This window comes from Caretta caretta, chromosome 1 (assembly GCF_965140235.1).
Source record: "Caretta caretta isolate rCarCar2 chromosome 1, rCarCar1.hap1, whole genome shotgun sequence".
NCBI classification, from domain to species: domain Eukaryota; kingdom Metazoa; phylum Chordata; order Testudines; family Cheloniidae; genus Caretta; species Caretta caretta.
The window spans coordinates 210,978,996-211,001,595 of NC_134206.1; the positions used below are offsets into that span (position 1 = coordinate 210,978,996).

At 43.4% G+C, this 22,600-nt stretch overlaps 1 protein-coding gene across 2 annotated transcripts; it reads left to right on the top strand.

Annotated features, from left to right (window-relative positions):
• The first annotated feature begins 859 nt into the window (after positions 1-859).
• Positions 860-20,687, top strand: LOC142069066 (glutathione S-transferase kappa 1-like). Of its 2 annotated transcripts, XM_075119408.1 has the most exons (8): positions 861-1,046; positions 3,259-3,340; positions 4,176-4,304; positions 13,048-13,148; positions 13,560-13,595; positions 16,740-16,856; positions 17,425-17,518; positions 19,898-20,687. In XM_075119408.1, the coding sequence occupies exons 1-8, from the start codon at positions 942-944 to the stop codon at positions 19,945-19,947; spliced, it is 714 nt and encodes a 237-aa protein (XP_074975509.1). In that variant the 5' UTR covers positions 861-941; the 3' UTR covers positions 19,948-20,687. The 2 variants fall into 2 exon arrangements, with proteins under 2 accessions (XP_074975511.1, XP_074975509.1); XM_075119410.1 differs by lacking the exon at positions 13,560-13,595 and having other exon boundaries at positions 860-1,046.
• The last annotated feature ends 1,913 nt before the right edge of the window (positions 20,688-22,600 follow it).

The window sequence follows — 22,600 nt, forward strand, 5'->3', positions numbered from 1 at the left end:
AGTGGAATATCATGCGACGAATGAATGAAGATTTGACTTCAACTAGTGGCTCGACCTGATCTTTGTGTTCCGTGTCCTGGGCTGAAAGAAGTAGGAGTTCATCTCTTGCTACTCCCAGTCACAACAGCTACAGCTGAGCTTTCTTTTTCATCACTGAACAGAATTTTGTGTTCTGAAAGAAGTCGCCTTCTGCCTGATAATATGAATGAACTAATGAGCATATCAGTTGAAGGAATGGAAGTACTGGACACATGAGAAGCCACCAAAGATGAATGCAATGCATTCAAGAAGTTCATTAACAGAGTTGTACAAAATTGTAACACGAAACCAAGAAGGATGTAGATAGAGGTAGTGCTTCTTAGAAGGCTTGAGTAGCCAACTTTAATTTTGTGTTAAATCTCATAAAATGATCATGAAACATTTTTCAGTTTTTCCTATGGTGCCGTACCGCCCGCCCACCTTCACCCTCACAGCCTCACCCCTCATCGGCCCTGACACCCCTCATTGGCCCTGACACCCCCCACCTGTAAATTCGAACACCCCCCTCCCATTTCAATTCCTGGGGAAACCACTGCCGGCACCCCACCCTCTGCCCTCCCGCACTCCGAACCCCTCAGCCCCACCGCGTGTGGCTCTCACATTGAAGGGGTTTTGCCAAAGTGGCCCCCACTTCAAAACCTGCCCGGGACCACAGGCGAGTAGAAGGCCCCAGCAGCCCTGGGACCAAGTCTCTGCGCTGAGGCGCGCAGGGCCGGCGGCAAAGGGAACCGCTTCAGGGCCCGGGGAGAGCGGCCAGCAGGGGTCAGCAGCGTCCTGCCGCAGCGCGGCGGGGTGAGTGTCACGCCCTGTGCTCGCGGCCCAATAAGCGCCCCCCGGCCAGAGGCCGCCACGGGGCTGGAGGGATCGCAGCCGGCTGAGCGGCGCCCCTGGGGAGCGGGGTAATGGCGGCGGCGGCGGCAGTAGCAGGGGGAGGCTTTGGCGGCAGCAAGAAAGTGGTGGAAATCTTCTACGACGTGGTGTCTCCGTATTCCTGGCTCGGGTTCGAGGTGCGGGGGGAGCCGAATGCGGGGACAGACAGACCGAGAACCGCAGGGGGAGAGGGACGAGGGCAGCGGGGGCGGGGAAGAATAGACTTTAGGCCTGTGGAAGTCCTAGGAAATCCCCGGTGTTTCCTGAGTCTCCGAGCCCCAAGGTGCTTCCCCTCCGTGTCATTGCGGAATTTTCCCTGGCTGGCAGCAGGCCTGGTCCGGACCTTGCTGGAGAAATGGGAGATCATTTCTCCCCCACCCCTGCGCTTCTCTCCAGGAGAAGTGTGTGTGTAGTAAGAATAGTTTGCAAGGTCACAGCTCCCCTCTGTTGACAGGTTTCAGAGTAACAGCCGTGTTAGTCTGTATTTGCAAAAAGAAAAGGAGTACTCGTGGCACCTTAGAGACTAACCAATTTATTTGAGCATGAGCTTTCGTGAGCTACAGCTCACTCCACGGTATGCATCCGATGAAGTGAGCTGTAGCTCACGAAAGCTCATGCTCAAATAAATTGGTTAGTCTCTAAGGTGCCAGGAGTACTCCTTTTCTTTTAGCTCCCCTCTGTGTGTACTTACAGCTGGTTTGTTGGCCAGCTCTGGCTTACTTGGTTTCCTACAGGATTCCAGCTCTTGTTTTCTTTACAGAGGTGTGTTTGTGAAGTGAGCTGTAGCTCACGAAAGCTTATGCTCAGATAAATTGGTTAGTCTCTAAGGTGCCACAAGTCCTCCTTTTCTTCACGCTGACTGCGTTGCCTTGCCTGGAACAACCGAAGTTAGTACAACTGGATAAAAGCCAGCGAGGAGTGCTGACTGTTCACGGGAGAAAGTTACTCATTATACTTCAGAGAAGATTAATGTTCTACAGTTATTACTGGAGCACAGGTTATGAGCCTGATCTTAATCTTAATTACACAGGGTCTTTGGACTAAATTGAGCCCCATGGAAACTCAGTGAAATCAAAACCGTTTCAGGAACATCAGGAACCTACTGCACCTTATGCCTAAAGCTTAGCTGGAAAATGCTGCTATTTTTTTTAATTTGCAATAATTTTCATTCCACACATTTGGAAGAGGAACCAGGTTTTGGGAGGGGTTGTTTTTGTTTTATTTGTAGTTGGTTGAAAATGTTGTAAACAAACTTTTTAGTTTGCAGTTTCCCCCATTTCTCTCAACTATTTCCTGTTTCCATTTTGGCTAATGAAAGTGGGAGGAAGAGAAAGGGGCAAGGAAACAAATTTTAACAACAGAGCCAAAAAATTTTCACTTTTGTCAAAAATTGAAAATTGCAACAAAAAAAATTGCAGTAACTTTCATTTTTTTTAAAATGGCCTTTGTCAATGTTTAGAATGAGAAATTTCAACCCACTCTATTTGTACAAGACTTACAAGGGTGACTTTAGGGATACACACATTGACATCATACCTGCCTAACCTCTGGTTTTTCAGGGATTTCTCAAGCCCAGTGGTGGTGTTTCCAAAATCTCAGGATATTTTTTTTTTCTTTAGTGATGCTTTGGGTGGCATGTATGTTGCTACCATGAAAATGACATTAAAATCAAGGCAAAATTAAGGCAATCTGAGGCTAATAGTTGTATCTCAAGCAATAGATAGTGGGTTCAGTCTCCACTGCCAGTGACACACCTGGGGCATCACATTACACACCCTTTAAAATGAAAATTGAGATTCTCATTTTATCACATGACTCCATAGCTGGGTCCTATAGCATCTATATCATCATCTGGTCCTGGATTAAATAGATTAGAGCAGCAATAAACAGAGTTGTTCTGTGAGACAGGCCCAGAGGAAATAGATCTAATTTATACTCATGAAGTGCTTAAAGAAAGGGGAGCTGCTGTTATTTTCCTGATTTAAAAGAGAGAAATGAATCTGCTGTGTTATTTCTTCTTCCTGCTCCAGAGAGAAACCTGGGTGCAGTGGTGCATTTATCTCCATGGCTATCATTGGAGTGCATTTCACAGGGGTTTAGGGCTGCTTGATATTTTAATTCCTGGTCCCTCTGTAGGAATTTACAAACCTTCCCCACAGTATCACTGGCATGAAGATCTGAAGTGCCTTGCTGATCCCAAGGTTGATTTCTAATGGTCTCAGACAGATTAGGCTTTATCTGCTAGATGTATTTCAGTGCCCAGATCCTGGCTTCTGTCAGAGACTGGGCCCCTGGGCTTCATTGCAGGTCTTAGATGTTGTTTATCCATTATTATTTGTCCCATTGCAGGTGCTTTGCCGGTACCGGCACAACTGGAGCATTGAGTTGCGTTTTCGTCCTGCTTTCCTTGGAGGCATAATGAAGGAGACTGGTAGGTGTTCGACTGCTCCTGACCCTCAACAGAGAACATCTGGAACCTCCTGCAGAGTGTGGCTATGAGAGAGTGGAGATTCCATCTTGCACTCGAGCTCTGGCAGGGCACTGCTGTTAGGGAGCTCACCACAGACCCCAAAATGAATTCTATGGGGAATATCACAGACCACTGAGACTCCCTGCTGTCATTAGCCAGGCATTGCTGAAGCCCTTCCATTCTACTTGGAGGTCTAAGGCTTTGTCTACACTAGCACTTTTGTTGGTCAGGAAACATCCCCTCCTCCCTCTTCCCCCCCCCCCCCAACTGACAAAAGTTTCACCTGCAAAAGCATAGCTACTGCTGCTCGATAGATTGAATTATGCTAGCAGGAGGGCTCTGTCATGAGTTCTGTTTCTGGCTCTGTTGGAGATTTGATTTGCCTGAAATCGCAAAGCACTTCATCTTGCTGTCCCTCAGTTTCTCACTTTTAAAATAGGATAATGATCCTCATCCTCCTTAGTAAAGTGTTTTATGATGAACAGCACTTTACTGTACCCAAAAGTTTATTTATCTTTTAAAAACTGATTTAGCTGGTGCAAACTCCTTTGTGGACATTCTTATTGGTTTAAAACTGGTTATGTCAGTTTAGCACCTGCAAATTTACTGATGCAAGTGAAACTGAAGTAAGCCAGGTTTAAACTCATATAAGAGTGTACTCACACAAAGTTGCAACTGTTTTACTAAATCAATATAAAATTACACTTTTCGTTAGACTAGTTTAAACTTGTGTGTAGACCTGGCTTACCTCATTATAACTGGAATCTTCATTTTGTAATTCCACCTTTTCTGTAAGGTAACCAGCCCCCAGCGATGGTGCCCAAACGTGGGGAATACATGAAGAAGGATATAGAGAGGATGGCAAAATATTACCAGGTCCCACTGCAGCTCCCCAAGGATTTCTTTGGAAGTGTTATCAGAAAAGGTAAGTAGAGGAGGCTGCTTGGTCAGTGAGTTGACCTTTCACCTTAAGGAGCTCTGGGTCCAAATCTTACATGACATTGAAGGGGGGAAAATGAGATTAAATGTTCTCTTCTTCTTCCCCCATTTGTGATTTGTATGAAGTCAGTGCATAGCTTCGCATGAGTGGAAATTCCTACTCGGGAAAGGGCTGAGAGTGGGATAGCATAAGAGTTTCTGCAGATTGTGACTAAGGTGCTTTGGCAGAGCTGGGAGGGGGAACAGCTCAGGGTAGGAGGCAAGCCCACAAGCTCTGACACGGTAATATTTTTTTTCATCACTGAATTACATGAGGCACAGATCTGTGTTTAAAAATAGCAAATAGTTTTGCAAATAAAAGCAGTAAGTTCAGATCAGTCCTATTCACAGGGTCATGTTACTTGTGACTGTTCAGATGACTGCCAGAAATTCATGACAATATTCACAAATGCTGAAAATCTAAAATATTAGCACAAAAATTATTTGGTCAAAAATTCATACAGGAAAGTGTGTTCTTTGTTATTTACAGGGTGGATTTGATTTAAATCACTAGTCAGGAAGGCTCGATTATATAGAAATCAAGATTAAAAAGTGCATTCTTGTTGGTTGTTATAACCTAAATACATATTCTTCGCAACTCAGATAGATGTAGGTTTCATTTTTAGAAGGTACACACTATACATTTTTTAAGTGATTTATTTTGAAAACTTTTCAGATTAGTTTTACAGCTATATCAGAAAATGAATGATTGTTTGGTTATTTCATTTACCAAAGATAATTGAAGCACTTCACCTCCCAATGACTTCATAAATATCTCCAATTTAATGGTTAATCATTAATATTTGGAGGATTTTCTTGCCATACTGTATTAGGAGAACAGGTTTTCTCCTAATCACCAGACAGGCATTTAAATTGTTTTGTTTAACTAAAACAACAATGTTATGTGTTCTGGGTTTTTTCTTCAACAGCACACATATAATATTTTAACAAAACAAACATATGAATTTTTGAATTTAGTTAGGTTTCAGAGGAACAGCCGTGTTAGTCTGTATTCGCAAAAAGAAAAGGAGTACTTGTGGCACCTTAGAGACTAACCAATTTATTTGAGCATGAGCTTTCGTGAGCTACAGCTCACTTCATCAGATGTTTACCGTGGAAACTGCAGCAGACTTTATATACACACAGAGAATATGAAACAATACCTCCTCCCACCCCACTGTCCTGCTGGTAATAGCTTATCTAAAGCGATCAACAGGTGGGCCATTTCTAGCACAAATCCAGGTTTTCTCACCCTCCACCCCCCACACAAATTCACTCTCCTGCTGGTGGAGAGTGAATTTGTGTGGGGGGTGGAGGGTGAGAAAACCTGGATTTGTGCTAGAAATGGCCCACCTGTTGATCGCTTTAGATAAGCTATTACCAGCAGGACAGTGGGGTGGGAGGAGGTATTGTTTCATATTCTCTGTGTGTATATAAAGTCTGCTGCAGTTTCCACGGTAAACATCTGATGAAGTGAGCTGTAGCTCACGAAAGCTCATGCTCAAATAAATTGGTTAGTCTCTAAGGTGCCACAAGTACTCCTTTTCTTTTTGTGAATTTAGTTAAACATTCAAGATCTTTAAAATCAGGTTTGTTTTTGTTAAAATGGTTTCTAACTAAAATAGTTAAATGAAATATTTAAAAAACCAAAAATTAAATCGACTGTCAGCCAGGTCAACATGAGAAGCTTAAAATATTGGCTTCTGCAGCTAACTTAGTCGTCTTCACCTTCATTTTCCTGTTTGTTCATAATCTGTAAAAGAAAAACAAGCTTTCCTGCTTTTTCAGGTCCCAAATGATTTCTCAGTTTGGAATGAATTAGTCCAAAGTAAGAAAATATTCTTTCTACACCGGCAGAAGAAGCTACTGCTGTTAAAAATGAGATTATCACTTCAACAGTCTCTGAATCCAAGTGCTTAAGTGACTTCTACCAGCTCACTGGCGTGACTTTCTTTAAAACATCATCAGCAAAAATATTTCTTGAATGGTTTCACCCTTAGCTCTGAAGTTTATTATAGTTGGCATTCTGGAGGGATGATTGCTGGATGGCCATGTCATAGCCAACTCCTCTTCTTCAGCAGTTAAGGTTTGACCCGGTACCGAGTATTGAGAATATTCCCAAGAAAATGAGCTGGGGATAGTGCTTGTCCCATTTGTTTTTTAATGCTTGTAATCATAGAATCATAGAATATCAGGGTTGGAAGGGACCTCAGGAGGTCATCTAGTACAACCCCCTACTCAAAGCAGGACCAATCCCCAACTAAATCATCCCAGCCAGGGCTTTGTCAAGCCTGACCTTAAAAATAAGGAAGGAGATTCCACCACCTCTCTAGTAATGCATTCCAGTGTTCCACCACCCTCCTAGTGAAAAAGTTTTTCCTAATATCCAACCTAAACCTCCCCCACTGCAACTTGAGACCATTACTCCTTGTTCTATCATCAGCTACCACTGAGAACAGTAAATCCATCCTCTTTGGAACCCCCTTTCAGGTAGTTGAAAGCAGCTATCCAGTCCCCCCTCATTCTTCTCTTCCGCAGAGTAAACAATCCCAGTTCCCTCAGCCTCTCCTCATAAGTCATGTGTTCCAGTCCCCTAATCATTTTTGTTGCCCTCCGCTGGGCGTTTTCCAATTTTTCCACATCCTTATTGTAGTGTGGGGCCCAAAACTGGACACAGTACTCCAGATGAGGCCTCGCCAATGTCAAATAGAGGGGAACGATCACGTCCCTCGATCTGCTGGCATTGCCCCTACATATACATCCCAAAATGCCATTGACCTTCTTGGCAACAACAGCACATTGTTGACTCATATCCAGCTTCTCGTCCACTGTAACCCGTAGGTCCTTTTCTGCAGAACTGCTGCCGAGCCATTCGGTCCCTAGTCTGTAGCGGTGCATGGAGTTCTTCCGTCCTAAGCGCAGGGCTCTGCACTTGTCCTTATTGAACCTCCTCAGATTTCTTTTGGCCCAATCCTCTAATTTGTCTAGGGCCCTCTGTAATCTATCCCTACTCTCCAGCGTATCTACCTCTCCTCCCAGTTTAGTGTCATCTGCAAACTTGCTGAGGGTGCAATCCACACCATCCTCCAGATCATTTATGAAGATATTGAACAAAATCGGCCCCAGGACCGACCCTTGGGGCACTCCACTTGATACCGGCTGCCAACTAGACATGGAGCCATTGATCACTGCCTGTTGAGACCGACAATCTAGCCAGCTTTCTGTCCACCTTATAGTCCATTCATCCAGCCCATACTTCTTTAACTTGCTGGCAAGAATACTGTGGGAGACCGTGTCAAAAGCTTTGCTAAAGTCAAGGAACACCACGTCCACTGCTTTTCCCTCATCCACAGAGCCAGTTATCTTGTCATAGAAGGCAATTAGATTAGTCAGGCATGACTTGCCCTTGGTGAATCCATGCTGACTGTTCCTGATCACTTTCCCTTCCTCTAAGTGCTTCAGAATCGGTTCCTTGAGGACCTGCTCCATGGTTTTTCCAGGGACTGAGGTGAGACTGACTGGCCTGTAGTTCCCAGGATCATCCTCCTTCCCTTTTTTAAAGATGGGCACTACATTAGCCTTTTTCCAGTCGTCCGGGACTTCGCCCGATCGCCATGAGTTTTCAAAGATAATGGCCAATGGCTCTGCAATCACATCCGCCAACTCCTTTAGCACTTTCGGATGTAGCACATCCGGCCCCATGGACTTGTGCTCGTCCAGCTTTTCTAAATAGTCCCAAACCACTTCTTTCTCCACAGAGGGCTGGTCACCTCCTCCCCATGCTGTGCTGCCCAGTGCAGTAGTCTGGGAGCTGACCTTGTTAGTGAAGACAGAGGCAAAAAGAGCATTGAGTACATTAGCTTTTTCGACATCCTCTGTCACTAGGTTGCCTCCCTCATTCAGTAAGGGGCCCACGCTTTCCTTGACTTCCTTCTTGTTGCTAACATACCTGAAGAAACCCTTCTTGTTACTCTTAACATCTCTTGCTAGCTGCAACTCCAGGTGTGATTTGGCCTTCCTGATTTCACTCCTGCATGCCCGAGCAATATTTTTATACTCTTCCCTGGTCATTTGTCCAATCTTCCACTTCTTGTAAGCTTCTTTTTTGTGTTCAAGACCAGCAAGGATTTCCCTGTTAAGCCAAGCTGGTCGCCTGCCATATTTACTATTCTTTCTACACATCGGGATGGTTTGTCCCTGTAACCTCAATAAAGATTCTTTAAAATACAGCCAGCTCTCCTGGACTGTATTGTAACTCTGTCCTCACATATTTCTCTTTTTAAGATCTCACTCTGATCCTTCCCAGTTTCTACAGCATCAGCAATAAAACAGCAATTTCCCTGCATTTTGTTCATGGCTGCAGAAATAGGCTTCAGGATATTCAGCATGTGGTCAACATTTCTCTTAAGCCCAGTGTTGAGAACTTTGGCTGTGACAGTGCCATCTGTTTTTTCACAATTTTGTTCACAAACTATCATCAGATTAGGCCAGTTCTTGATATAGTGCTCAAAACAGTCCACTACTGAGTTCCATCGCACGTCTTGTGGGAGAGTTAGCTTTGTTCCTTCCACTTTTTTTTCAGAGCAGCTGCTGCAAAGTGGCTGTTACGGAAGTATTTTACAATTTCAACTACATTAGCCTTTATTTCTGGAACACTGAAGTCTTTGGCTAGGAGGTGCATCAGATGAGCACTGCAACCGTATGTTATTAGCTTGTGACTCTCTTCTAAATAATTTCTTCTCATCTTGGATACATTTGCAGCATTGTCTGTGACCAAGCTGTGTACTAAACATTTGAATTTTTTTTTCCACAGTTTGTTATAATTTTTACTGCTGCTACTTGTAAGTTGTTAGAGAGCTTATTCCTTCACTCTCCCACTTCCCTGGTCCTTCTCGCATGAACAGAGAGCAACAATACCCGAAGTCCGAAGGTGCAAACAATTCAATGTTTATTGGGGTGAACTTCCAGCAAGCTTAAATACAAGTTCCTTTTTCCTTATTTTCGAATCCCAACTTACTTCCTGTTTGCCCCTAATTTATATAGTAATATTCTTAGCTATACCTTAACCAGTCATTCTACTGAAATTTAACTAACCAATCCTAACATATCGTAACATGATTAGCTAACTAATTATATCCCACCACAATAATTAGATTACACCCAACAAAATTAATTATACAGCAGACAGAAACAATCACAGAACCAGACAGAGATTATACAGACAAACAATAGCAAAGTGGGAACTATAATGACAAAACAATACAGAAGTGAGGATTTCACATCCCAGCTATTGATAAGTGAGTTCTTGCCAGACAGGATAATATCAAACTAAGTTTCCTTTTACATTTTCTAGGCACTTCCCATTCTCTGGAGGTGATAGGAATACAATCCTGTCGTGATAGTGCCTGACACCCCAATAGCACCTTATTTCAATGTGACTAGTTTGGAATGTGAGGATGTGACTGTTCACTTCCTAGCTTATGGCTGCCTCTGCTGCTTAGCCAAAGGCCTGAGCCTAAGAACAGGGCCTCAGACTGTCACAGTAAGAGAAGGACCTTACACTGGCAGACAGTGATTTTGATTCTTTCTTTTATACCTCTAACCAGCCAAGTGATAAGAATACACCTAAATTCTTAAAGTACAGGCCTTTACAGACAGGCCTGAATATCTGTATCCTAACATAAGTATTCTGCTGTGTGTGCATTTCCTGATGTATCTATTGTTTCTGTAAGGAAGACATTCCCTTCTTCTGTTTTCACACAAGCACATATAACAGGATCATTGCAGACATTGCTCCACCCATCAAGACTCAGGTTAACAATTTTACCCTCTAGACCTTTTGCACACTGCTCAATTTCTCTTTCATACACTTTATCCAGCAATTTGCCTGCAACATCTGCTCTGTTGGGTGTACTCTATCCTGTTCTTAATGACTGAACCATGTTATCGAAGTGTGGCTTCTCAATCACACGGAAAGGAGAGGTTTCAGAGTAGCAGCCATGTTAGTCTGTATTCGCAAAAAGAAAAGGAGTACTTGTGGCACCTTAGAGACTAACCAATTTATTTGAGCATAAGCTTTCGTGAGCTACAGCTCACTTCATCGGATGCATACTGTGGATACTTTCCACAGTATGCATCCGATGAAGTGAGCTGTAGCTCACGAAAGCTTAAGATCAAATAAATTGGTTAGTCTCTAAGGTGCCACAAGTACTCCTTTTCTTTTTATGGAAAGGAGAGTTTGTTGCATAAACAAACAGGGCAATTTTTTCATCAATTACCACTTTTTGTAGACTGCTGGTTCTTATCACAAACTTATCTATGGTTGTTTCTGGATGATTTTTTTTTTTCTTTTTGCTACAGTTGATATACTGTGGCTATGTGACATACATGATGTGACTGAAACACTATCATTGGCAGATAACTCTGAAACTATAGAAAATGATGGTGATCTTGAAGGTGGATAGTCTTCAGAATCCTGCATGTTGAGGATGGATTTTCCTAAACAAAATGAGTCAATGCAGTTATTTAATTATTATTACCATACTGCTCATTTAGTATTACTCCATTGCATTCACTGACACTCAGTACTACTTTAAAGGTGAAATTGTAAAAGGAAGATCTCCCTATTTCAGCTATTTATTTTTTATCACAACTGCATCTAAAATGATAGTACCATAGAGTAACAACTGTATTTTTTGTTCAAACATGATAATTTAAGAATAGTCCAGAAGGAAGACAGGCAGTCCTTAAGAAAGAAGTATGAAATAAAAAAGTTTACCAACCTGAAGATTCTGCATGTTCAGACATGTTCCTTTCATCATCTTCAAAGCAGCTTCCTCCTGAGAAGGAACACTTCTCATAATGTTGTTTCATTTGACAACTAGGCCCTGTATTTCTTTGTTGCACTGTTTGCATTTTGCACGCATGCCGGTCTTACCCACAGGTAGAGGAACTTCATTAAAATATTCCCAAACTGGATCTCTCTTACGGCCTGCTGCCGTTATAGGTTTTCCCTTCTAGTGAGAGAATGGTATGGTAGATCTCAAATCAATGAATACTACACTCAGAAAGACCTCAAGACTTCTGGAATATGCCGCTCAAACAGTTTCACTTTTTTTGTTTCTACTGCCTGTCCCTCCCTTCTGACATTTATCTCCAAGCTTCTTCTCCTTGTCCAGGTCTATTCCGCCCCCAACAGTCTTCTGTTCATTGAACTTTTTTAAACTTTGCACTTTTAGAGAGAGGTAAGGGATTGACTCTGTGTCCACAAATTTGCAGAGAGACAGTAGGGTTGAGGTCTGTTATTTCTCCCCTCTATATTTTATTTATTTAAAAACATTTTTGCTGTTAACATCTCTGGAGACGCAAATCCACAGTTTGAGAACTGCAAAACTCAGCATCTCTGATGGTATCGTCTAGACTGAGCACTGAGTCACAGTGGGTAGATAGAAAGATTAACCTAAATAATCTATACAGAAGCCCCTGGAACCCCATGAGATTGGGTCCCTAATCCATAAACTATGAAACTCATTTACAAACCTTTTCTTAAACATTACATGAATATATTGTCTCATACTATAGAATTAGAATTTATAATTCCCTATTCCATGATGAGATATCTTTGAGTTATATTGTTTCTTAATTAAAACAGTCTTTAGATGGGTTTTTTCCTCAAAAAGGTTTATCAAAAAAATCTGATTTAATAACTTTTTAAAAAAAAAAAAAAACATTGATTTTTTTTATTCACCCTGGTTATTTATTATACTACTGCTTCAAAAAAGTTTCCATCTTCAAAGCAGAGTGCAGAACCAATTCCATGTGACTTAGGTGACCAGCCACACGCAACCAGAAACAAATTGCAACTGACTGAAGTGAACAGTTTACAACAACCCTCCATAGGCTGAAAATTCTTCATCAAGTTTATTGATTATTTAGAAATAATGAATAGATCAGTGGGAATCAGGATAGACTTTTGAATGAGTCACTCAACAGAAATGGGGCTGAATTCAAAACAAGTATTACTAGCAATGAATAGTTTGACCTGTTCTAATAGAGAGGGTTAAGATCCCAAGGACTGGTGCCACTGTACATTGGACATCCACGAATATAACTAGTGCTCAAGATATTAATACTGCTACTTCTTAGCACTTAACTTGAAATCTGCCATATGCAGTTCATACATTAGTGAGCTAGTGCCTAACGTGCAGAGAAGCTGAGTACCCACAGTTCTGGTTAAAATCAGTGGAATTGAGGATGTTGAGCACCTCTGAATATCAGGTCCTATTTGTCTCTAGTTGGACTTCCAATTTGGAGGTCCCAGACCTGGAAGCAACTCTTGAAAGTTTGGCCCATGATGTTTTTGGCCATAACAAACTTTGAGTCCACTCTCCATCTGAAACCAGTGCAGACTGTGTTCAGCAAGCTATTCCCATAGATGAATCCCAACTACGTCCCTTTCCTAGAGCACCCTCTCCCTGTTCAGACCCTGCTGCAGACTTGAGTAGCTAACTCCTTGGGACAGTCCCAAGGAAATCCCATACAGAAGTAGGCTTCTTATGAACATTGGCAAGAGTTTCATTAATGGCCTTTTTGCTCCTTCGGGACATTCCCAGGGCAGTGGCAGACTTCATTGGTTGATGCTGTTCCTATGTCTCCTCAATGTGTCTTTCTGTCTTTCACATCAAACTTAGGGAGCCTTTCTGCCATGCGCTTTATCACAGCCGTGGATATGACACAGCCACAGTTCCTGGAGCCCGTGTCCAGAGAGCTCTGGATGCGCATCTGGTCCCGGGTGAGTACTTCTGCATATCCCCAGTCCAGCTCCTTTCCCCATCTTCCTGACCCTCCTCTATCCACAACCATGTAGTGTCAGCAGGAGGGTTGAAATCTGTGGTTCATGGTCCAATCCAAGGAAAGCACTACATTTCAAGTCAATTTCAGTTTCTGTTTCTTTCAGTGTGTGGATGCTGCACCAATAGTTAATTCCAGAGTCCACATAATCCAGTTCCAGTTTGGGTGAATGGGATCTTTTCCTCTTTCCTGTGGGAAATTCTCCAATAGGATCCCTGTCCTCAGCTGAGTTTTTTTCTGACTCCCTCCCTGCAGGAAAACAGGGTCACTGTGAGAAATTCCCTTTGTAGATTCAGCATCTTGTTCATAAACATTTAACCATTTGATTTACTCCTCCTCCTGCTCTCACCAGGATGAAGATATCACCCAACCAGAGAGTATATTGGCAGTAAGTTTCTCCCTGTCGCTACTGCTTCTACATTCATTTGTTGTGATTTATTGGATGTGGGTCTTAGGGTTACCGTCTATGGAGACAAATAATTTTCACTGGCTGTGGATTTTTTAAGGGATCATTTGGCGTTATCAGGAAATTCCCTTAGGGAAAATGTGACTCCCATGTCAGTGACTCCAATCCCCTAAGTCTGTGGAAATGTGGGGGTAATTTCCCAAGTAACTTTGGTGCATTTTATTGCCAGGCCTAGGGTGGATATTTAGGTACTGGTGCATTTCCTAGCAGGATGCCCCGGAATAGGCAGTGGATACATAATTAAAATATAATTAATAAACAGTAATAAAGCCAGGAGCAATGTTCAAGAGGGAGCTCAGGGAAGGGAATGGGTTTGCTTCTATAAAAGGCTTTTAACTTGAATTAAAATTTGATTCAGAAGGCAGATTGTAGAGGGGGCAGTGGTGGTGGTGTTGCTGGGCTCCATTCTCAATCCCCAATTGGTATGCCTTTCTTTGAAGTTGCTTTGAAATAGTGTCAGTTCTTCTTTTCCTCAGTTCCACTCTCTGCATCCTGCCTCTTCTGTTTGTTAGATCTCTGGCTATAATGCAGAGATAGGCAGAAGACAGTGTTCAGATCTGAACCAGGATTAGTTTTGGGGTTTGTGTTTGAGGACAAATCAAAGCCACAGTTCCAATTTGATCCCAAACTAGGATCTCGTATTCTAGCCCTAGATGGTAGCCAAGTATTAGCTCCCACCTTAATTTTACAAACACTGTTTTTACGACTACTCTTATATAGCACTTTTCATCAGTATATCTCAAAGCAGAGAGGTTGCAGAAGATTATTTTAGGCAGTGTTAGCGTGAGAATCCAGGTCTCTAAAAGTCTTAAGCTATGTCTACACTGCTAAGTTGTTTTTTTTTTTTTTTACCAAAAGTTATGCCACTTTTATTAAAGCACTTTAATTAAACTTCTGTTGCATGTCCACACTCTGCTCCTTGTGTCGCTGGAGTGCATCCAAACTAGCAGCTCTTGCTATCACTATTACAAGAGAGCAATGCACTGTGGGTAGCTATCCCACCGTGCAACTGGCTGGGTGCTTTGGGAAGGGTTTGCAGTGCCTCACATGATGCAGGTTTCTCAATCCCATTGTTCCACGGGCATCCTAATAGATTGCCAGTCACTTTTCAACTGAAATGTGGAGGGTAGCAGGGGAGAGTGTGTGTGTGTCTCCTCATGCTGTCTCGTAAATTCAGACAGCCACCAGAAACAATCAGTCCTGGGGAAAACCCAACATCAGCCCCTGCCTCCCTCCCTCCCTGGCTCTGGGACAGACAGACACACACCCAAACCTGCCTGCCTCTGTGTTTAGTGTGGGAGACAGCAGGAGCCTTCCATGTTAATGATTTGCTCTTTGTTTCCCTGGAGCGGAGCAGCACAGCGTGCTGACTGTCAGAACGGAGCTTTGAAAGGGGAGGGGTGCATGCCCGCAGCGCTACTGAGCTCAAAACAATGAGCAAAGTGGTTACTTCAGGCATTGTGGGACACCTCCAGAGGCCAATGACAGCGGTAAAAGCAAGCAAGGTGTTTATGCTGGCACTTTGGCGATAAGAAGCCTTACCACTCTTGCCTAGGTGGTTTTATTAAAATGCTGCAACTGAGGAGATTTGTCTCAAAAAGTGGCTTTGTAGTATGTGCATCTCTGCTGTTTCATCGCCAAAAGCTGCCTTTTGGTGAAAAAACTTGGCAGTGTAGACCAGCCCTTAGCCACACAGTCACACTACCTTTCAGAATAAATGTTCTAGGTATATGTGCTGTGGCTTGTCCTGTCTCTTTTCCCTCTTAGACCAGAGCTAGAACTCAGTACATCAGCTCTCCAATAGTCTACTTCTTCCTAGCAAATGTAAATCCAATGGGAAAGGATGTGTCAAGGCCACTCTTAGTGGCTGGTACACATAGTAATTAGCAGTTACTCCTGTAGCTCAAGCAATAAAGCTGTGTGCTGTTGAACTGAGGCTTTAACTATGTGAGAAAGTTGCACCAGTTTAATATAAGGTGTGAATTCAAAATAAAGTAGCTAAATTGGAGCAAACCCCTGTCTAGATACTTATTTTGGTTTGGGAGCAGTTTTTTTCAGGTTAGCATTAATTGACGGGAACAGGTTTAAGCTAAACAGAAATAAGCAACCCTCAGAATGAAATAAGTGTCCCCAGAGCAGGGAGTTGCAAACCACTTTACATTCAACTGGTGCAGCTTATTTGTATAGACAAGGCCTGAATATCCAGGTTCAACCCTGCTGATGGTCCATTTTGTGGACTTTATGGTTACATGTGAGAGAATTTGTTCAAGTTGTGGTTTTTTTTTCTTTTCTTTTTCTTTAAATGGGGTTCTTTCATTGACACGGAGATTTTATAGTAAAGATCTTTATAATCTGTACATTATGTTGTGACGCAGTAAGAGATGGGTGTCCCACTTTTGGGCCCTATGTCTCACGTTTTGGTTGTTGACAGGTTTCAGAGGCATCACACCATGGCAGATTTGAAGTTTGAGAAGTTCACTGCTAGAACAAGGGATGAGGATCCTCTTTTTGTCTCCAATGAAGTAGAACATGCGTTGCCCTTCTGTACCAACATTCCAGTTCTGAAGATCACCCACCAACTTCCAGTTAGGCTTACTGAGTTTGGTCTCTGTCATGCAGTGTCACTCCTCGTTCCTCTCTTGCTGTGTTTGGCAGGTTCCTTCCAATACTGTTTTGACACTTTTAATACATTAATACTCATCTTCATCTTCTTTTCCACTACAGCACTTCATCCGTCTTAGTTCGTATGTTGAAAGTACTTAACTTGAACTAAGTGTAAACTCGCTTTCCCCCTTTTGCTAGCTAATTGAAAGCCCACCTAACAAGAGCTGCATATTTTGAGCCTGGGAGGTGATATCCCTTCATCTTCATATTCAAAAGTCACTCGGAATAGGTGATGTAACCAGGCAGTGGGAGAAAGTAGGCCAGACGTCCTGCCAGAGAAATGTTGTAGGAGGAATAATTGTGTGACAACAGATCTTCAAGCAATGAAGCTGCATGTAATTTATTATGTAACTATCATGAAAACCGCGGCTGTTCTTATTTTCCATCTGTCTGCCTCCTTAGGCTGCAGGGGAGGCTGGGTTACCCTCAGCGCTGGCCCAGAAGCTACTGGCAATGACCTCAACCCCTGAGGTGAAGAATCGCCTGAAGGCGACAACAGAGGAGGCACTGAAATATGGGGTGAGAAGCTCCCATTGCCACATGGGGTTAGATGTGTGTGTTCCTTTCCCAGCAGTGATATTGTGGGTGAAGGCAGGATGAAAGGGTAGATCAGAATACACAAGGATCCCATTGCTCTCAGACTTTTTTGTATTTTAAACACACATCTTGCAAGCCAGCTCAATACCCTCAGTATTAGTGCAGGAAACTATCTTTTGGGAAACCCAGGTCTGATTCCTGGCCCATTCCAAGGGAGGTGTCAAGGGACTGGCATGCCAGAGACCAGAGGTAGTGCCTGGGATCACTGCTCTCCACTACCATGCATGAAGGCGTGGTTTGATTCGGATTCCTTTTCTCTCAGTCCCATGGGATGACAGGGCCATAAGAGTTTTGCAGAATTCAGGCTTGGTGCATGGGACCCAGATTTGAGATAGAGAAAGAAGAAAGGAAGGGAAAGGGAAAAAGAAAGTGAGAGCGCGAGGGAGGAGGAAAGGTGATACAGTTCTTTGTAGAAGTTTTTCTTAGAACTGGTCTTGTGCTTATTCGTCTCTTTGTGATTCTCCCTGTTTTGTCTCCATGGGGGCATTAGGCATTTGGAATGCCAGCAGTTGTGGCCCATGTTAATGGTGAATCTCACCTCTTCTTTGGCTCTGATCGTTTAGAGCTCCTGGGCAATGTTATAGGTGAGTGTTTCTAGTAACATTTCCCTCTATTTTCTCTCCCTGGTAATTATCCATCTGCTCTAATGGGATGTGTAATGTGACAAACAAATTAACACTCTGGGGGTATGTCTACACTGCAATTAAAAACCCATGGCTGGCATGTGCCAGCTGGCTCAGGCTAAGGGGCTGTTTAATTACAGTGTAGACACTCGGGCTCAGACTGGAGCCCAAGCTCTAGGAACCTGCAAAGGGGGAGGTTCCAGACCTCGGGCTGTAGCCTAAGCCCGAATGTCTGCACCACAATTAAACAGCCCTGCAGCCTGAGCCCTAGTCAGATGGCACAGGTCAGCCTTGGGTGTCTAATTGCAGTATAGACATACTCAGAGAATCAGAATCTCCTTCCCTCTTGGGCCAGGGGAAGGGAGAGCTATATCTTTGTATCATCTGCATGTTATCAATTATTTTACATTTTCTTCCAGATCATTGATGATAATAGTGAATATCATTATACCAAGAACTGATCCCTGAAGGATCCTAGTGAAGGCACCCCAAGTACTTAAGTCTCAGTTAGTAGCTACATGTTGAAACCTGTCAGTTACCCAGCTTTTAACCCATTGAGCCATATTGATTTTGAGTAGCACTCATGTTTGAATCAGAATATCAGGTGGTATTAATTCAAATGTCTTACCTAAATCCACATCTCCACAGAGTTACCTTTATCTACCAGACTTGAAATCTTTTCAAGAATTATATAAAATTTGTTTGACCGGACTCTCCATTATTTTTGCCTGGGCTTTGTTAGACTGACTAGCCCTTAATTATCCAAATCATCCTATTTACCCTTTTTAAGGATTGGCCTGACAGTGGCTTTCTTCCACTTCTGTCCTTTTCTAGTTTTCCTAGGGTTCTTAAAAATTAACATCAGTGGACCAAAGAGCGCCTTGATAAGGTCTTCTAAAACTCTTGGTTACAAATCAATCAGATCAGCTAATTTTACAATGTTTAACATTAGAATCATAGAATATCAGGGTTGGAAGGGACCTCAGGAGGTCATCTAGTCCAACCCCCTGCTCAAAGCAGGACCAATCCCCAATTAAATCATCCCAGCCAGGGCTTTGTCAAGCCTGACCTTAAAAACTTCTAAGGAAGGAGATTCTACCTCCTCCCTAGGTAAGTTGTGTAACATCCTCCTTAGTTACCACTGTAAAAGAAGGTATGCTTGTCTGATTAACTCCACTTTGGTGGCAATATTCCTTTTCCCCATGCCAGCCCCCTCCCCAGTGATGAGGTTACATGTTGAGCTCTGCCTCTGCTGGCAGAATGTCTGGAGACTGATGACCAGATGCTCAGCTGGGGAATGGTGCAGCTACACACTATGGACTAAATCCCCAGCTAAAGATCCAGACTTTTTAAAAAAAATAAAAAAAAATTGAAGCCTTCCCAGTCACCTGATGTCCTGTTTTAAGACTGTCGGCATCTCCGAGGTGCCATTCTCACGCTACTGTAGCTGATTAAGGTGGAATTTTGAAAATTAATTGTAGGTGCTGGACAGGAAATTGCAACTAGCTAAGTCAAGTAAAAGTTTATTTTTGGTATAAAGTGGCAAAAAAAATTGAGCTCAGGTGAGACCCTGTATTTGTTGGGTGTAATAGCTGAGGAACCACCTGTCCAAATCATTTCAAATCTGACAGAAGAATATACCTCAATCCTAGACTTACCCTAGTAAAGGGAAATCAGCCTAAAACTTGTTTATGGATTTTAGCAAGGAGAAAGGGAACAAATTCAGGATTACAATGGAGACCTACTACTACCAGGACTTCATTAATCCTAAAACGAAAGGGGTTCTAGTTCCATTTCCATAGCAGACAGTCCAGTTGGATGTGTATTCTGCTTAGCTTATAGTTTTGTGATTTCTTTTTCTTTTTTGTTCTAAAATAACTTTGATTTTAATTAAGAGAACTGGCATAGGTTGTAGTGACTGTAAAAAAAAACAAAAAAAAAAAAAACATTACCCACTGTTGGATGAGCCAGAAAAAGGGAAACTGAATTTCAACCTCAGATTTGGCAGTGTTTGGGGAGTGGCGTGTCAGTCATGGGAAATGAGTTTATGATCCCTTTTTGACCTAGCACTGGGAGGAAACTGGCTAAGGGATGCCAGGCTTGATGACAGACTCCATAGCCCATCCTTAACCCCCAGATCTTAACATTCAAGCTTATCTTTGGTGCTGGGCAGTACATGTCAGGTAGCAGAGTCCAGTAGCCTAGATGTGAAAAGCTCTGCATCCCATTAATTACGTTCCCATTCCAGCACAATTACCCATTCCATGAGGAGGAAGGGCAGCCTTACCCTGCAACCCACCCCCAGTATCAGGATTTAATTTATGTTGGCTTTTCTTACAGGAGAGAAATGGCTGGGACCAGTTCCTGCAGCTTCAAAACCCAGGATGTGAGAAATCCAGGTGCAATATGAAACAACCAGAAAATAAGTGACTAAAATTCGAATGAAGCAGTAACATCCATGCCTGAGACGTGGCATCTAGGGTCCCAGAGGATCTGGGAGGAGAGCAGTGATGTTCCCCTGGAATCCTCTGTCAGGAGAATAATGGGGACTCTAGTTCTACTGAGGTAGAGCTCTGTGATAGACTGAGACTGATTTTTCACCATACAGAGAGATTTTTCCAGGCAGGTTGGGGATGTGGTGGCACTTTGGTGAGTGAAATGTTAATACAGGGTCATGGGCAGTGGCAGAGCTCTGGCTGGCTGATAAGGGTGATTGAAATCTTGTCTCACTAGTGGTCTGCAGTCTGAAAGTGCGCTGCTGAGAACAACTCAATTTGTTTCACCCTGTGAAGTGTAAATGCTTGTCAGGTTTTTGTCTCAATCTACCCAAGGTGGGCAGTATTTGGTGATCAGTGGGAACTGCTAGGGGCACTACAGCTGTAAGTTTTATATATTCCAACTCTCCTGACCTGGCTGCAGGAAATCGTTTTCAGGCTGAGAGCTCAGAGGAGGGTTTGAGTCCTGTCTGTGTCAGTGCCTTGCAGCTCAGCCCATATTGCCAGTCCATTGCCTCATTATCCCTGCATTGCTGTGCACTTGAATACCTCTCATGTGGTTGTTGTATAATGTAATTCTCTCTCTCTCTCATTATCTGAATCCCTCACTTGGAATAAATTTCATCTGATTGTTAGCCTGGACATTTTGCATTGTGGGGACACACTGGCTGATTATTCCCCCACAAAGTGCAATTTATTCTACTCTGAAAAATGACATTTGAGCTAGATACCTGTGGCCTAGTGGAATCCTCAGCCCCGATTTAGGTGCCTCACAAAATAAGGAACAAATACAGCAATATCTAGGTCTCTATATCAGAACAGACCAATATCTCAAGTGGCCTAGTGACCTGTCTGCCATATCACCTCTAGGAGTCACCACTTTCTTGGCTGAGCATGTTTGGGCTAGGAGACCGCTCTCCCTGGCGTGAGTGTGACTTGGCTGGGAGCCACAACAGCCTGGGTGACTGATTTTTTTCTCTCTCCTGGGCAGTGTTGGGGACGGGACACATACCAGGGTTGGCGAAGGACTGTTGCTTTGGAATAGGGGACTAGCACTGTGAGAGGTCCCCTCCTGTGGGTGAAGCAAGCTCTTTTTCTCTCCTCCTCCTTTCACCCCTCTCTTCCCCCTCCCCCATGCAACCCCGCCCAAAAATGACAACAAACTATACAATGCCCTGAATTGTCTTAGCATCATGAGCATTTTTAGAGGACTGTAGCGTGAAGATGTGAGCGTGCCAATAACAGCCTTACAGAGCCCAGGGTCGGTTGGCCACAATCTCCTTTTATTGCGAGCCCAAGATGCCACACACACACACCACAAGCATGGAGCGAGGGTCAGAGATTCACATTTACACATCTTGCTACTGCAGGGTACAGTGAGTGGAGGGCAGAGAGAGAAAAGGGAGAAGACACAGAGGGAAAATGAACTCCTCAAGGACAAGGCTGGAGAACTCATCAGGTACTGTAAGAAGAATGACTCCCAACTGGACAATGTTTCCTACAATAAGTTTGCCGTGTGATGAAAGATGGGGGAAGGAGAGACCTTCATGTACACACATTCTGAGGGGACGGGCATAGCTCTCAATAGCTTCAGGGCCTGGGCCTCTCTTTAAATGACAGGGTTACACTAATGACCTTGGAGGTCAATGGCAAATTCCATGTCAATTCATATGGCAGCAATCATGAACTGGATTTCTCTGCTGCCTCCAAGAATGGACTCTTTAAGTGCTGTCTTCCCAAGAAGAGAAGACCATGAACAGGCTATCTGAACCCTTCTGCAATGGACTCAATGGGGAAAGTTTTATACCAGGAATAAAAACAAACTGAAAGTGCTCCCTTTTCACTCTCTCCCCTCCACTGGTGGATGGAAATCCCCTAGTGGAATAGCTTGTTTCTGGCCCCCGAGGTGGTTGAACTGTAATGATATACTTGGATGAATTAATGCCACATTTGGTTTCATGGTTGGTTTTCTGGCTGCTTTTGACACCTCCATCACTGGAGGAAGCAGAAGGGCCAGCAGACTTGGGAATCCAGCTTTGTCTCCTCTGAACCTCTAAGGTGAGGAGTAGCCAGTCCCTTCACTTCAGCAGCAAATCCTGAGAGAGAGAGAACCAGACACGCAGTCAGTAAAAGCAAGTTCCCCTCACACAAATCTTACAGCTGCCACTGCTTCTGAAGGTACCATCTGGCCTCACTTGTTCTGTCTACTCCTCAACCTGACCACCTCCCTCCACCTCAGATAAGATAGTGTCATTCATGAGAAACTCCTGTGGTGCAGCCAGCAGTCTCCTCTGTGATGGTTAAATCCAGGTTAGGATTTAAGGAGACCCTGGGGGTGACACTAGGCAGCACAGGCTGCTAGTCTAGGAGTAAAGAGAGCCTCAGAGAATTTGTGGTGCACATTTGGTTGTTTCAGTGCAGGCCTGACTAAAACATCTCCAGGGTGAGAGACAGAATTTGCCATTGAGCCAAAGATCCTGGACCAATCTTGCAAGGTGTTAAGCACCTCTGGAGAGATGAAAAATGCCCTCAACTCATGTGGTTTGAA